This window comes from Agelaius phoeniceus, chromosome 5 (assembly GCF_051311805.1).
Source record: "Agelaius phoeniceus isolate bAgePho1 chromosome 5, bAgePho1.hap1, whole genome shotgun sequence".
NCBI lineage: Eukaryota > Metazoa > Chordata > Aves > Passeriformes > Icteridae > Agelaius > Agelaius phoeniceus.
Window position 1 is genome coordinate 33,525,950 of NC_135269.1, and position 15,653 is coordinate 33,541,602.

Sequence of the window (15,653 nt, forward strand, 5' to 3'; positions counted from 1 at the left end):
TTGACCAAATTTACCTTTCATTGCAACCCATCAACACTGGTTCTGAGTCTTTATTTGACCAAAAACTTTTGGGGCAATATATGCAATCTACTGAAAAGTGAGATATAAGTATGTATGTAATTCAAACAAGAAAAGAATATTTCCAGTTCCTAGCAACTGAAAAGAATAGTTTATTTTCATATTTTATGAATTTTTAAGAAGTATTCATCCACATAAATGAAAGTCCCTATAGCTCTCTATCCTGAATAATTGTGTCCCTTAAAGAATCCTGAACATTTGTAAAGAATTTGTTAAGATATGCACCATCAACAATTTAAAAGCTATACATCTGAACTGGTAGTTCTGCTGCTTTATTGTAACAAGAAAGGTATTAATTGGTTGGGATCTGTCTCTGTGTAAAAATCTTTTATGTTCAGAGCACAAAGGCATAAGTGTGCTCCCCTAGAATGGGCTTAACTATTCCTCGCAGGCACCGTGATTCTTGATTTTACTAGATAAAAGTGCAATTTGCACCAATCTTTTAGTTGAAATGTTCCCTCTTGTACTTACTGGCAAACATACAAAGGTACTCTGTTCCAGAACACAGTAAATTTCTAAAATAGCTCATCATGCTGGTGTTGCTTTTGAAAAGCACTACCTTGAATGTTCTCAGAATGCTGCTGTTTCTGCATTGACTCAGGTTGCCATACAGGCTTGTGGGATGATAGCTTTAGTAATGCAAGCAAAACTGAGTAAACTACCTTTTGAATAATAACGAAAAAACTTCCAATGCCAGCCTAACCTAGAATTCGCTTCTTTTAATATACATTTCTCACCAAGCCTTCTGCTTCTTATCCTCTTCAAAAGAGTTTTTTACTTCTACAACATGAAAAGTGGCTCTACCAAGATTCAACTGTAAAATCTGTTTGTAATAAACCTCACTAGAAGCTCTTTCAACACATTCAACATTGAGGATTGGAAGCTGAATATCTGCTGGTGCTTCCAAAGCATTTCAAATTTCAACAGAAATCAGAAGAGGGAGTGGATTCTGGCTGACTCAATGCATTGTATCTTGTCTGATGCAGATGATGTCTTGAGAGCAGAATTATATTCTCAGTGGCAGAACGATCACTGAAGTTTCTATCAGCTTCAGCTCTGCAGCAGCAATGCAGAGCTAAAGAGCTGATGCAACCAGAGATTTCAAAATGGGAAATTTAAATTGCATTCAGTGGAAGAAATGAGGAGAGATCTTGTCTCCAAGTTGATTTCCAAAGTATTTCAGGTGACAAATCAATGTCTCAAGATGCAAAGTTGTCACTGTTGTCTTACTGTAAAACCTTTGTACCTTCTTTGTGAATTCTCATGGGTAGCTCCTCATGGCCAGCTGACTTCTCCCTCCTTGCCACACACTGCCAGCTGACTCCAACTCTCTCTCAACTAGCTAGCCCACCCTTTTATATAAACCACTCAGCCTCATTGGATATACCTATGGCCTATTAAGGGCAGGCCTGTTCCTAATCCTTGGTAATTAGTACAGCTGCAACTCTTCAGGGGTGAGATTGCCTTTAGCACTATCTCTTATTCTCCTACAATCCATCCTCCCACACTAAGTCAACAGATGTGACCTAATGTAACTGCTTCCTTTAGGAGTTCCAAAACAGATTCACTGGCTGTGAAAGAGCAGCCCCCAAAGCAAGGGTACATTTGATTAAATATCCTGCTTTTCCAGGCCTGTTTAGACAATTTCTTGCTGAACGTGGAAGATGTGATAGGAGAAACAAAGGCAACTTATATCACAATCACGTAAATGGTAGCAGCATTTCAATTTTTGCTGCTCCTTGTATCCCATTCCATCTTAATTGAAAGGTGTACTCTTGATTTCTTGCTGAAGGACTTCTGGAGACTTTCTCCCTTGAATTAGTTCCCATAGAGAAAATTCTTCCATGCAAATAAAATATAATGAAACACTAAGAAAGTCAGCGGGTGCTGCAATGTCATTATATGCACTGGCTTGGAAAATACTTATTTTATTAGTCCTTTCTTTGTCTGAAAAACCTATCTGTTGCAATTGTGCTAAATATACCACTGGATGTCATTCAGAGCATGATCACAGACAAGAGGGAAAAAATTAACTAGCAAACCTTTGGGACTTGATAACTGAACCTGTGACCACATCTGGATCACTGGAAGCTCTCACTAAACCAAAGATTAATGATGAAAATATATACTACAGAGGATCTCATGATTTACAAATACTGAGGAAGATCCTGAACTCTGTATTGTTTCCCAGATATCTGATGATGTATAAGGTTTGGAAATGTAAAATTTGGCTGAAAAAGAACTATCCAGTTGCACTTTCGTAGCAGCTTCATGCTATCTCTACAAAAATCCCCATGAGACAATACTTATAGGTCAAAACATATGACTATTAGCAAAGAAGCCCCCAGCATTGTTTGTGCCACAAAACCTCCAGCCACAAAGCCTCCAGCATTTTCATGTTCATTTTTCAGTCCCTACAGAAATGTTATATTTTGGCAATATGGAAGAAACATACAGACACATTTCTAACCCGGTCTCTGATCTGCACTATCTATATCACATCTTTTGAGCAGTCTAGTATATTGTGCTGAGGAAGCAGAATAAACCATGTATTAGAGATGTCAGAATGATTAGATTTAAGGCTAAACCCAAGGGAAGAGCCAGAAGCATGGAAATTCCATAGCATTTCAGGTCAGTGACCTAGCTTGTTTGGAAATACTCCGCTCATTCCACTTGAGTGATTGGTTCTAAAGGGTGTTTGGAAAAAATAGTTATTATAGTGGTCTGTAATAGTCTTCTTTTAATGTTGTGTGGTAACAGTAGCCTAGAGTGAAGAAAGGACTTAAATTTGGTTGACTGTCCTGAACAGCTCAGTTTTTGTCCTCAGTTTGGAAGTAAGAAATACTGTCGGTTAGTAGTAGCTACAGATTTTCTTAAAGTTTGTAGAGAGAGTTTTGGGAGCAGAAAGGTCAGCAGCTTAATGAAGTCTTTCTGCAAGACAGTTACATCTTCCTGCTACAGGTCTAGGAATCCTGTCTTCTTGGAATTACGTTCATTGATATTGCAGGAGCAGATATAAGCCATAGTCCAAAGTCAGGACCCTGGTTTGATGGCACATGGTATGATAAAGACAGAGACCCCCTTTCTCCAAAGAGCACATATGAACATGTATTATTTGAGTATCATAAGCTAGTTTATAGTTTCCCTACAAAGTCACTGTATACCAATGATGGGATTTCCCAAAGATTTAAAATGGCAAAGCCTCTGTCATTGGCAGAAAGGTTCACAAGTGCATATTGGGAAGTGACTTGGTGATGGACGTACTGTATCTGGTTCACTTTGACCCTGCCTCATTAAGGGATTTAATTTCTCAATATAAAATCATCATGTAGCATCTGGGGTTCCCAATGCAGCAGATCCATGCACTTTTATTTATCATTTGGTATATACTGCATTTAGCTAACCTGTCAGTCAGAAACAGGATAATCCATTCAACTGGATTTATGGCTTGTGAAGTTTTATTAATTTCATTGACAAAAGTGAACACTGACCTATGTGTGGACTAGTGTGACATTTCTACCATCCACATAAAACTCTCCTAAAGAAATTAGTAAGATTTCATGAGCAGGTCATGGTTGATGTTCCTCTTTCTTATAAATACAACATTGATACTCTCTTTTTCATTAGTTCACTGCTTTCTTAATAGAAGCTTTTCCTTAAATATGTGGGGAAAATATATAAATTTTTCCTGTCTTCACTCAATGAAGACAAAAAGCACAAAGCTCAAGCACTGAGAACAATATGACTACATGGAAATATTATAAATACAGCACAAAGAATAATTTAGGTTTGAAAAGAACTTAATAATCATCAACTCCAACCTTTGAGTGACCACCACCATGCTCATTAAACATAGTACTAAGTGCCATGACCAGTCCTTTCTTGAACATCACCAGTGATGGTGACTCTACCAACTCCCTGGGCAGCCTGTTCCAATGTTTAACTATCCTTTCAGTGAAGAAATTCTTCCTGATGTCCAACCTGAACCTCCTCTGGCTCAGCTTGAGGCCTCTTCTTTTAATCCTGTCACTGGTTGCCTGGGAGATGAGACCAACTCCCATCTGGATACAGCCTCCTTTCAGATGGGTAGAGAGAGTGATAGGGGCTCGCCCGAGCCTCCTTTTCTCCAGACTGAACAACCCCAGCTCCCTCAGCCACTCCTTGCAGGACTTGTGCTCCAGACCCTTCCCCAGCCTTGCTGCCCTTCTCTGGGCATTGTCCAGCACCTCAATGTCCTTCTTGCAGTGAAGGGCCCAGAACCAGACACAGGACTCAAGGTGTGGCCTCACCAGTGCCAAGTACAGGGACACAATCCCTGCCCTGCTCCTGCTGGCCACACTATTGCTGATCCAGGCCAGGATGCCATTGGCCTTCTCAGCCACCTGGGCACAGCTGGCTCATGTTCAGCTGCTGACAACCACCACCCCCAGTCCTTTTCCTCTGCCCAGCTTTTAGCCACTCTGCCCCCAGCCTGCAGTGCTGCAAGGGGTTGTGGTGACTGAACCACGTAAGGTGGCTTCACCCTAGTGAACCTCAATCTAAGCAGAAACATCTAAGAAAAAAAAAAAAATAAAGTCACACCTGTAAACACATAAAAATTCTCCCACTCACTAATACATGTAAGCCTAAAACTTAAAGACTGAAAAAAATGGTGCTTGAAAACTCACTGCCATCATATTTCAATGAAATATGCTTTGATCCTTAAACCATAGCAATTCCAACCCATTTTCAGGCTGTGACATAGGAGTGGTAATGCAGTCATCTTTGGAAGTAAGACAGATACAAAGTGCTCATAAATTTAGGTGAAAATTTAGGCATCAAAAAGGGCTAAGAGCCCTTTGCAGAAACAGTGATTAGAAAGATGATGATGAAATTGAAAAACAATAAAAAAGGCAGTTAAGAAGTTAAAAATGCTTAAAAAGAAACAGATAATGTAAGAAAATGTATAAAAATAACTCCTAAATTATCACAAAGTCAAAAGTGAAAGACAAAGTAAAAACAAAAGTGTATTTGGGAACACATTAATCTGTTCTTAGTTCAATGAGGACATAGCTAATACACTTCAGTTTTATGTAATCTGAAAGTCTCTTTTTGTTTTACACCTCTAACTGGGAATGCACTTAAAAAGGCAAATGATCAATGTGAACTGCCAAATTAAGTGAATGCATAATTATTATAATGAGAATAATCCATTTTTATAATGAAAAGGGAATCTTGAAACAATTTAGGCTTATTAGAAACAATGTATTATTTAAAGGAAACTATTTTAAAAGGAGGTGTCAACAGCTATTGATAAAACAGAGTTAATTTGAACGTCCTGTTTGGTTCTAGACTTTTCTATTCCAACTAAGCCATTACAAACATAAGGGAGAAGGGACCTCTACAAACATTTATCGTGAAATCTTACTCCTTCTTTGTCTCTTTGCTTTATTCCCTACTCCATTTTCATCATTTTGGATAAAAGCCACTATATGCAAGTTAGGAGGCATATAGGCAAAACCTATTTTTAGCAGACAAGTAAAATGAACTCCACTTTAGTGGTTTTTGGGGCGTTTGTTTGGTTTGGGGGTTTTTTGGAAGGTTTTTTTTGTGGGGGTTTTTTGTTTGTTTTGTTGTTTTTTGCTTGGTGGGGTTTTTATGATTATTATTATTATTTTATTGTTTTATTTTTGTTTTTAAACAGCAAATTATAAATAAAATACTCCTGGAGATAAACTCTTTATACAACAAATATCACTGTAGATCTATGGTGTTCTTCATTTAAGGAAAAGCTTGTACAGAAAGCTTCAACAATTTCAAACGCCTCAATTACACTGCATCCTACCTACTGAAGAATTTTTGTTTTTTTTTTTTGTTTAGAAAAGACGAGCACATAAGTATGTCACTGTTTGAAATGCACCTCATCTCTGTGCACTGACAGATTTTATACATAATCTTTCTTCAGCTTCTCCTGAGATAGGCTCAGTGCAGACAGAAATAGAGACCTTTATCTCCTTTGTCATACATCCAAAAACTATATCCAAAATTACATAGTCTCTGAGCCTTAAGGGCACTTGTCTGACCTGACTGAACATCCCTATGTTGGGCACATTTGTTGACAAATTTGATGCACTGATTCTTTAGATGCCATTATGTTCCTAAAATATTTAGAAGGTAGTTCCTTTTAACTTGTTTAGTTCATAGGTACCTCTTTGTGGTTTCTCAGACAGACACTTAGATTCATCCCTTTCATTTCATCAAGGCAAGTAGCTCAGGAAGAATCAATAGTCCGTGGAGATCACTTCAATTATGTCATAAATCTGTTGATGACCAACATTACCAAGATCTTGCAGAATTCAAAATGGCCTACTTGAGTTAAATGTTCAAAGTAGAGGGGGATGCATGACTGCCAATACCTTGAGTAGATGTGGGTATGTCAGTTTGAAGAAAACTTTCCCAAAAAAAGAAATGAAAATTAAAAAAAAAATAATAAAGTTTGACCTCTTTTAGTCACAAATGTTCATTCTAGGCAATCTTTAGAAAATGTGTATTAAAAATATCCAATTAAAAGCCTCAAACTTTACAGAAGCATACAAACTCAGTATCCAAAAATATTCCTCTAGTTTTCTAGTTCAAAAACGTGTATATTGTGAAAAAAAAAAAGTTTTGGCGCTTCTTCACTCTCTCACTTTTTCTTCTTCCTGAGTCATGAGAATTTTCTCTCTTCCATCTGTGAGGTGTAGCATACTGTGCACCTGAACAGCTTGTAGCAAACCATCAACCAACATGTATTTGTAAGATATAAAGGTTTTGCACCAAGTTCAGATGTTCAGATAACTGACACATGAGAAGGGCAAAAGAAAGGTGGTCAGGTGGGCAGTAGCCTGCATTTCCATCTGAGAGGGAACTGCCATCCTCTCTGGTCACTAGAAAAAAAGCCATTTCCCCTTATGTCCAATGAAGTGGCATCATGACAGCAGTCTACAGGGATTTATATATCTTCAGCTTTTCCACTATTTTTCCCTTCAGACATCTTCAAGCATAATGAGTCTGGGAAACACTGCTTAAAACTTAAATCCCCTTAAATTCAAAGTCAGCCAAGTACCTATAGAAAACTAACTGTATGCCAGCTTGAGCAGAGAAACATCCTGTGGTGGTATCTTTCAAGGAGAAACCATGAAACTGTTCCACTCCCTCCAAATTTTCATGTGATTAAGTAAGCTGCCTCCTGCACCAAGTCATACCTAAAAATAGCTTTGGCTTACGGCTTGAATTAAAGCACATTATAATACAAAGGTAAGCCTCTTAAAAGATACAGCATATTAACAGTTTTTCTCATAGCTGCAAGAAAAGTCCAGAAGGTTAGAAGTCAAAAAGAACATCTGCACAACCTTGAAGCAAAAATTATAAGCGCATGCAATCCATGTGCACTTGGAAGAAAATCTTCAGTCCATTCATTCCTGCTACTCCATCAACACCCTGTCATGTCCCAGCTGACCACTCTTTTCATTTGGCTGCTTTGTGAAGTATGTGTTTTTTTAGGACTGATGCCAACTACTTTATTCTCTCATCTCAACATCTTCATGCTGAGGGAAAAAAGTAATCTCTAAGATTTACATGCAAAATATGGATGTATTTCCCCAGGATGTAGAATGTACCTGTGACAAGGTGCTGGAACAAATTAATGAGATGGAGAGGTAAAGCTTGAAGTGTTCACTAGAGGTTCCAATGGATTATTTGGAATGCCCCTGGTAACACACAGTACATAGCCCTCATTATTACAGAAATAGGTGGAAAAGAGAAGAGAAATAAAGCAAGGAAGAAAGAAAAAGCAAGGATAATTTAGTTTACATTTTATAAAGTTCTGTGCCCAAAGCGACAAGGATTTGAGACCAGCTGTACTACACAAGAGCCAAGCAGAAGTAGACCATACCTTCCTCATAGCTACTTTGATATAAATGTAGAATAACATCACTGAACCAGTGAGGTGATCAGAAGTTATATTGTGAAAAGATTTCACATGCATTCAGAAGAACTCTCTGGGTATAATGCTCCAAGACCTAGTGGCTGTTAAAGAGAATCTTCTTGTGTCTGTTGCCCTTCAGCAACCATTTCACTATGCTGTTATTCCAAACACTGACTGAATTTCACCCTTCTCTCCTAATCTGCTGAGTAGAACCTCGCTTATGTTAATTATCACCTCTGCACAATGACAGAATCCACTTTTTGAACCTGGTACACAATAAAGGAAAGGTTTTCCCATGTTTTTAGGGAATAATCTTAATTAGGAAATAACACACCATGTTAATATTGTAATCTGGTAATGAAGAAGTCAATATATCAGACATGAATTATGATTTCAATAACCATGCTTTTAGTTTATAGGATACTTGAAAATGGGACAGAGGGAATATTGCAGGAAAGGACAAGCAAGTTGATGAGTAATGAGTGAAAAAGAAAAAAGTTCTAGACCAATAATAAAATACACTAAATCCTAACATCATTTGCTGAGATGAACTGTTGAGACCAACCACTGAATTTGTATAAAAGATTTCTTAATAATTGAGGACAGCTTTCTTAGTAACAAAAGCTGGAAGGGGTTTGAGTAGGATTTCAAGAAACCATCAGTTCTAACTTTTACTCATTGTCTTGAGATATACACAATACTCACCTCCAATTGAAATAATGGGGTTTACATGCACAAATATCCCTATCATCTTTACTTGTACAGGCATAAAGAGAAGACAAGTCTTTGAACTGCAATGTTTCATAATGCAAAATAATGCAGAACTGAGCTACATTCATTTAAATACAATGACATGTTTTATGTCCAAAGGTTGATTCTAGGAATCTAACATACAGAATTTCATACTGCATAGGACCAATGATCCAACATATGAGCAATTCAGACAAAGACATCACAGATTAAAACATGGCTATTATGTGAGATTTATTTTCCCTCTTACCCACTCATTTTTATTTATTTTACCAGTAAGAACAGAAGAGAAGTGAAAATAATATACAAAGATATATATATATATATATATATATATATATATATATATATATAGAGTGTGCTTTGTAGTTCCCACCTTCTTCCTAAACTAAGATGAAACTTACTAAGTGCTTTCTGTGCTCCAATTGGGACACCATAGCTTGCATTTTAAGATTTATCCATTATCAGCTTTAAAATATATTAAGAATTAGTCCATAAAGATAAATAATTTTGGTTCCCTGAGACTAAACACATCTGGAAGTGTTTTTTGCACATCTAGCAAAACCAACCAAAGTTACGAAGATACCTCAAATTAACTGTGTGCTTTATGCAACGTGCATGGTGTAAAAGGAAAGATACAGCCAACTTGTCAGAACCTTTTGTAATACTTAGCCATTTCAAGCCAAGAAGGTGGTGGGAAGGAGGTAGATGTAAGGCCTGTAAGACACTTCAATATATGGAACTCACACACACTAAAGTAAAATTTCTGGTTGTCCACCCACCAACAATAAGTGAAGTCAGGCCAAAACTGTTAACAATAATATTCCAGAGCATGAAACTTTGACATATGGCAATAGTCACCTTTGTTCTTTCCCAGAGAGGCAGCAATACAGAAATTCCTCTCATAGCAGGAAAGTTACGTAAAATATGAAAATCTTCACCTCCCCCTCTACAGTGAAGGAAAAATGGTAATGAAGTAATATATGGTAGATTAGTTTCTTTCCTTTTAAAGAAGATATTTTGCCAGTAGAACTTCTCAAATCTTTAATCACTTGGAGAGATTAACAGCAAGCCTGGAATACATGTTGAAATCCTATCTATCTGAAACATACCATAATGCATGTAGCAGTTTCCTTTGGTAGGATCCAGCTGAATAGCCTTCATGAAGTACTTCTCTGCCTCACTCTTGCGTCCCTAAAAAAAAAAAAAATCAGGGGTGAAATTGCGTCCCTAAAAAAAAAAAAATCAGGGGTGAAATTATTTTAACAGCATGTCACCCTGCACAATCCTGTCCAGCAAAAATTTCCGAATTCCAGGCACTGCAGAAAAACAGCCACTACTGTCACTAGGCTTTAACCTAAATAAATATAAATGTTTAAGTGCTACAATAAGTTTTGTGGTCAGCTACTGTGGTGCAGATCTCCAGACTGAGGAAGAAATGTATCCAACCTCATCAATGTCCAAAAAGTAAGGAACTGGTAGAAACAGATTGCAAAAAGTATTGTAAAGGGCTTTGGAGTGCATAGCAGTTCCATGCTACTTTTCTGGACAAGCATTACACTTACCCAAGCTAAAATCAGGGAGGAACTAGGACAGAGCTTTAGTCATGCTCTTAAAAAAAAAGTCAGTGAGGGGTGGGGGAGGGAAGGCATGTTACGGTTCTATGAAATTAAAGAATCCTAGAAGTTCTCATGTTGGAAAGGACCCATAAATATCATTCATTCCCACTCCCTGCTCCTCACAGGACTACCTAAAACCACGTGACCAAGTGTTTTCCAGATACTTCTTGAGCTCTGACAGGCTGGGTGCTGTAACCACTTCCCAGTGACCGTTGCAGTGAAAAACCTTTGCCCAATATCCATTCTGAATGTCCCCTGCAGCTCCACTTCTTTGCCTTGTATCCTAAATAACACTATATACACAGCCAAAAGTAAAGTTACCACAAATGAAAATAAATAAATAGAAAGTATTTTAGGGGTTAATGTTGAAAGTTAAAAAAAATGTATTTCTGATTTTAATGTGGGAAGTCAGATTTTATCAGAAATCAATTCTGAAAACCATAAAACAGCTGTTTTAGCTGTTAGAAACGGAAATTTTTAAAGACAATGGTAAAAGGTATGACAATTGGTCAGGGGAAAAAAAACCCAAAACCAACCAAACTAAGCCTAACAGAACTGATAAAAAGAATAAACTGGTAAAAAGAATAGACATTTTCTGAGACAGAGATTTCCTTATCACTGGAATCACCAAATCACTATAGTGCCATTATGGTATAGAAGAGCCAGAACAGATCCATTAGTGGCCATTATTCTTGAAAAAACAGTGATATTGGATTAGTCTAGTCTGATACTCAAACACAAATCACTATCACATATTCAGTAAAACACCTGTGACCCGTTTATCCCTATCCCCACGAAATTAGCTGCTGTGGTTTGTGCTATAAAATAGGCAGCCTGCAGAATAAAGAACAGTTAAGCTTAACCCCTGTGCAAGAAAGGCATTGTGGTCTGCACCTCTCAAGTTGCCTTGAGTGTGATTTCACAGATACAACCATATAGGCCTTCTCAAGTTTTGTGGTCTGGAAACAGACATGGCACACATCCTGCACTATCCCACAAGTTAACATAGGAATAATAATGAGGTCTGTTCATGATTACAGCTGCTTTAGATTCTCAGTATTTCCCTCAGGGGTCTTAGAGACAATAAAATAGAGTGAAGGAAGTTGTACAGCACACCAAAAACCATATGAAGACCAGGTTCCACCAAGACCAACACAGAGGTCACATTTCAAGAGAGCATCCTGGCAGAGATACGAGCAGGCTTACCATTTACAGGATTCTAGTTTCACAGAATGAATGTTCATCGGAGTAAGAATTCAGCCTTATTATTTAGTGACCTTTCTTTGGTAAACCATATTCCTTAAAGCCAAATACACATGGCACAAGGTTCCTATCAACCAAATGGTGCAATTACATGTTAGAGCACACTATCTTATATTGCAGTGGCCCATCCTGCTTTATAAAAATATCCAAACCACAAACGACAAAACAACAAACCCATAAAGAAAAATCCCAAAGCAAAAAAACATATGACACAAACCCAGACTGATTTTTCCTCTTTTACAAGTGCAGAAGAGACATTTATATAAATATATATATATATATAAAATACAGTTTTTTAAAATAGCATGTAACTATAGTTAAGAACAAAAAATGATGAAAAAAATCATCAATTAAAGCAACTGGCAGGGTGAGGTGATAATCGAACACTCAATTTTTCACATTTAAGTCTAAGGCTGGCAATTGTGGTCTGGCAAAAGTTACAATGGCTTATCTAAGTCTAGCTTTGAGTCTTCAAAATGAGAGGCACTAAGCATATGTATCATTAATACTGACAGAATGAACATCTACAGATTTTGCATAATTGCCTTTTTTAACAGACCAGCATTAATTAGTTTTAGCCGGTTGCACTTTGTGTCTATTTCTAGAATATCAAAGAACAGTTCATTGAATACAGTCACAAAATTGTAGCTTCTACCTACAGAATTAGAAGGCCACAAACATTTGTCAAACATGATTAATTTTTATTTACTATAATCACCAAAAATACATGACTGCTCTACTCTTTTTGGCACTTTCCAAATGGCATACTGCACTCAAGTTCAGGCTAGTCAGGAGACCTACAATACACAGTGATGACAGGTGCCAGCATACATAACATCAAAAGAACTGTGCTATTTACAGGCTCAAATGGTCATTTCACAGATAAAGGGGAGAAAAAGCTTTAATTATATCCATCAAGACATAAAGTTATATGATTAAAAACAATCAACAAAAGCTCTATTTGTTCATGCTGACCATCACTTTCATTTATCCACATTTGACAAAAATTATTTTAAAAAATGAATAAAAGTGTTATCTTGCAGACTGGCGTTGTGAGGAACCTTGCATCACACCAGCTAAAATGTCCTCTTTAATGCAGTCTACTTCTAAAATGTCAATACCTCAGCATAGATTTAACACACATTACTTTTTGTGACAAAATATGTAAAATACAACCACTTTACAGAATCAGGCTATTTCACAATTAAAACTTAGTATTTATCAACTTGTTTCAATTATCCAATATACATCTTAACTACCCAACAGAATGCAGACACTGTGTATTTTACTTGACAGTAATCCTGTCACTGTTCCTTTCCCACTGTATGTTCTCAGTGTTAAATAAAACAGATGGCGTAAGTGAATAAAATGATAACTTTTAAAGAAAATCCAAATAATTGTTTAAACAGCTGAAAACAACTGATTTGGGACAGGAAGGCATTTGGTGTGCATGCTCACTGTTACACGTATTGACCCATACAAAAGCAGGAATTGAGAGCCACTGGTAACCTCCCAATTTCTAGCAGCAGGGTTTGCAGTCATATATGCATAATTACATGCTCTGGCAATTTTACAAGGCAAAAAACTGTAAGTTTACAACAGCATGATAGCAGACTTATTAGAAGGATAAAGAAGTTATTAATAAATTTTAATGAAAATACTTGACAGCCCTGAGGATCAATAATGGGATAGAAAATACCTTTCTCCTCTTGGTCACCAGTTTACATTCAGTCCAGGTCAGGAGCTAATGAAAAGGTGCTCTGTGACAGCTACTGGTCTGCTCTGGAGAAATGAGTGGGTGGTCCCAGCCCAAGCCCTAATGGAGATCCTCTGCACAGAGGTACTGGCATATTTATGGCTTTTCAGAGACTAACAGTGCAGAGACTAACAAGACAGAATCATAAAACAATCAATGCCAATCTTGCTGAAGAAAAGAACTTGAACATGATGAAGACACTTTAATAATTGATTTGGAACATTGGCTGATATTTGCCTTACTGGATCTGGACCTAAAGCATATAATGAGGACAAGCTTCCTGGAGTTTTCCATTAATAAAGAAAACATCAGTCCCCCTCTCCCCTGTCTCACACCCAAATATAGATGAATTGCCCCTGCTTACCATCTTCCAGCAATACCAACAAATTAAAAATGAAAAATATTAAAAGTGCAGGTAAGTAATACAGGGCTCTTATAACCTAACACATAAGTTGTCAGAAATACCAACTTCAGAAATACCACACTCTCCACAGATCACACAGACTCTAAATCAGAATGGCTGGGTGCATGCAGTTTTGGAAGACAAACTGTTAATTGTTTAAATATGATTTCAGGAGCTTGATTTTTAAGACCAGTTCTTTGCAGTTGACTGCAAGAGATTTTTTATTTTGTTGGTTGCTTCTTCCCTAAAGACTAAAACAATATATCTGTGCTTGCTAATATGGTCAGACATACAGCTTTTACAGACATACAAATGAAATTTAAATTACTGTTATGATCATCAAAACAACTTAAAATAAGCCAGCTAAGGGCAGTTCATTCATTAGTAGAAGACTGTATTTATTCTTAAAATATTAAAAAGCTGAGGACAAAACTAGCATTTCGATATCCACCCCAATTTTTTTTTCCTCACTTTTCTGGTTAACTGTGCCAAATTCATGTTGAGGCAGCTGTTGTACTTCAGGCTGCTGGAGGCCCAGGGACCCTGCAATGGTAGTAAAACTGGGAAAGACTAATACAGCTGAGCAGCTCTGAATAACCCTCCTGTGGAAACTATGATGACACAGTGGCAACCAGTAAGGTGGTTCAACAAATTAGGTGGTCTCTGCAATTTGAACCAACTTTATATGACATAAATATTCATCATTCTTCAAAACTTAGGAGGGTTTCACCAGTAGGACACAGACTTCATTCTTCAATATAGTTTTACCAACTTTAACTGGTAATAAAGTGATTGCATAAAGAACTTAATTTATGCTACAAATGCAGTTGACTGTCACTCTCCACATCTGTTTTGTTTGGATTTTTTTGGCAAGCATTCACATTTTTAATAAAACAGATTGAATTATGAAAAGATTTATTAATGGAAGTTTGATTAAAATGTGCACATTGATAGAGAAAAATAAGTATTATGTTACATGCTTTTTTTCTTCCTCTCTAGAACGTTTTAAAGTCACAGACTATTCAGTGATAGTAAAAAGTTTGAAAAAAGTTTGAACTGAACCAGTGACTTCCTTTCCATGTTTCTTTAAGTTATTGCAGACCTGCACATCCTATGTCATAACCAGTTCCTTTTGCCTCACAAAAATTGTGAGGCAAAACACAACTTAAATGGCGTGATACTGAGTAAATGCATAATAAGTTCTTCAAAAGTGTTTACTTAGCTGGACTAATGAAACAGGAACTATAGAGTTGCACCTTACAATGATGTCATTGACATAGGCAAGCTCGCCACCCCAGGTCTAAATATTAGTAGTTCAAAAACAACATTAATATTTAGCATTTAGTAGCTAAAGGGATTCTTCTTTTTTCCTTCATTTTGCTGTTATTTCTAACTCTTGCCTCTTCACTCTGAATTACAATACAAATATCTTGTACCATAATTCATATGTGAAATGCTAGACCAACTGAAATGTACAGGACTTGGATTATTAACATCAAAGGTCTAAAATTTGTGTTAGTTTCTATCCTTCCTGTGAGTAAGGAGACAAATCCTGCCTTTTCATCTCATCTTTATTAAAATAAAATAATAACAATCAAATACGGCAGAGAAGCCATCTCAGTGTATGGGAGCATGAACTGGACTGCTCTGGAGGAAATTACACTATAAATCTTTATCTACCAATTCAAAGTAATTCACCATTTATTAAATTTTATAATAAATGTGGAGCAACTTTCTTGTTGTTGTCCAGTGTGACACATAACTTGGTTACAACTAACATTCTCCTCCCCAAACATTTCACTGGACCAGGGCCCTCACATGCACAATCCAGTCCATTGC

General features: G+C 36.9%; 1 protein-coding gene across 1 annotated transcript in view; it reads right to left on the minus strand.

Moving 5' to 3' along the window:
• TMTC2 (transmembrane O-mannosyltransferase targeting cadherins 2) overlaps window positions 1-15,653 on the minus strand; it is a 233,832-nt gene that overhangs the window by 34,236 nt on the left and 183,943 nt on the right. The window contains exon 9 of the mRNA XM_054631557.2: window positions 9,886-9,967. Coding sequence (XP_054487532.2) covers window positions 9,886-9,967 — 82 coding nt within the window. The remainder of the gene's footprint in view (window positions 1-9,885; window positions 9,968-15,653) is intronic.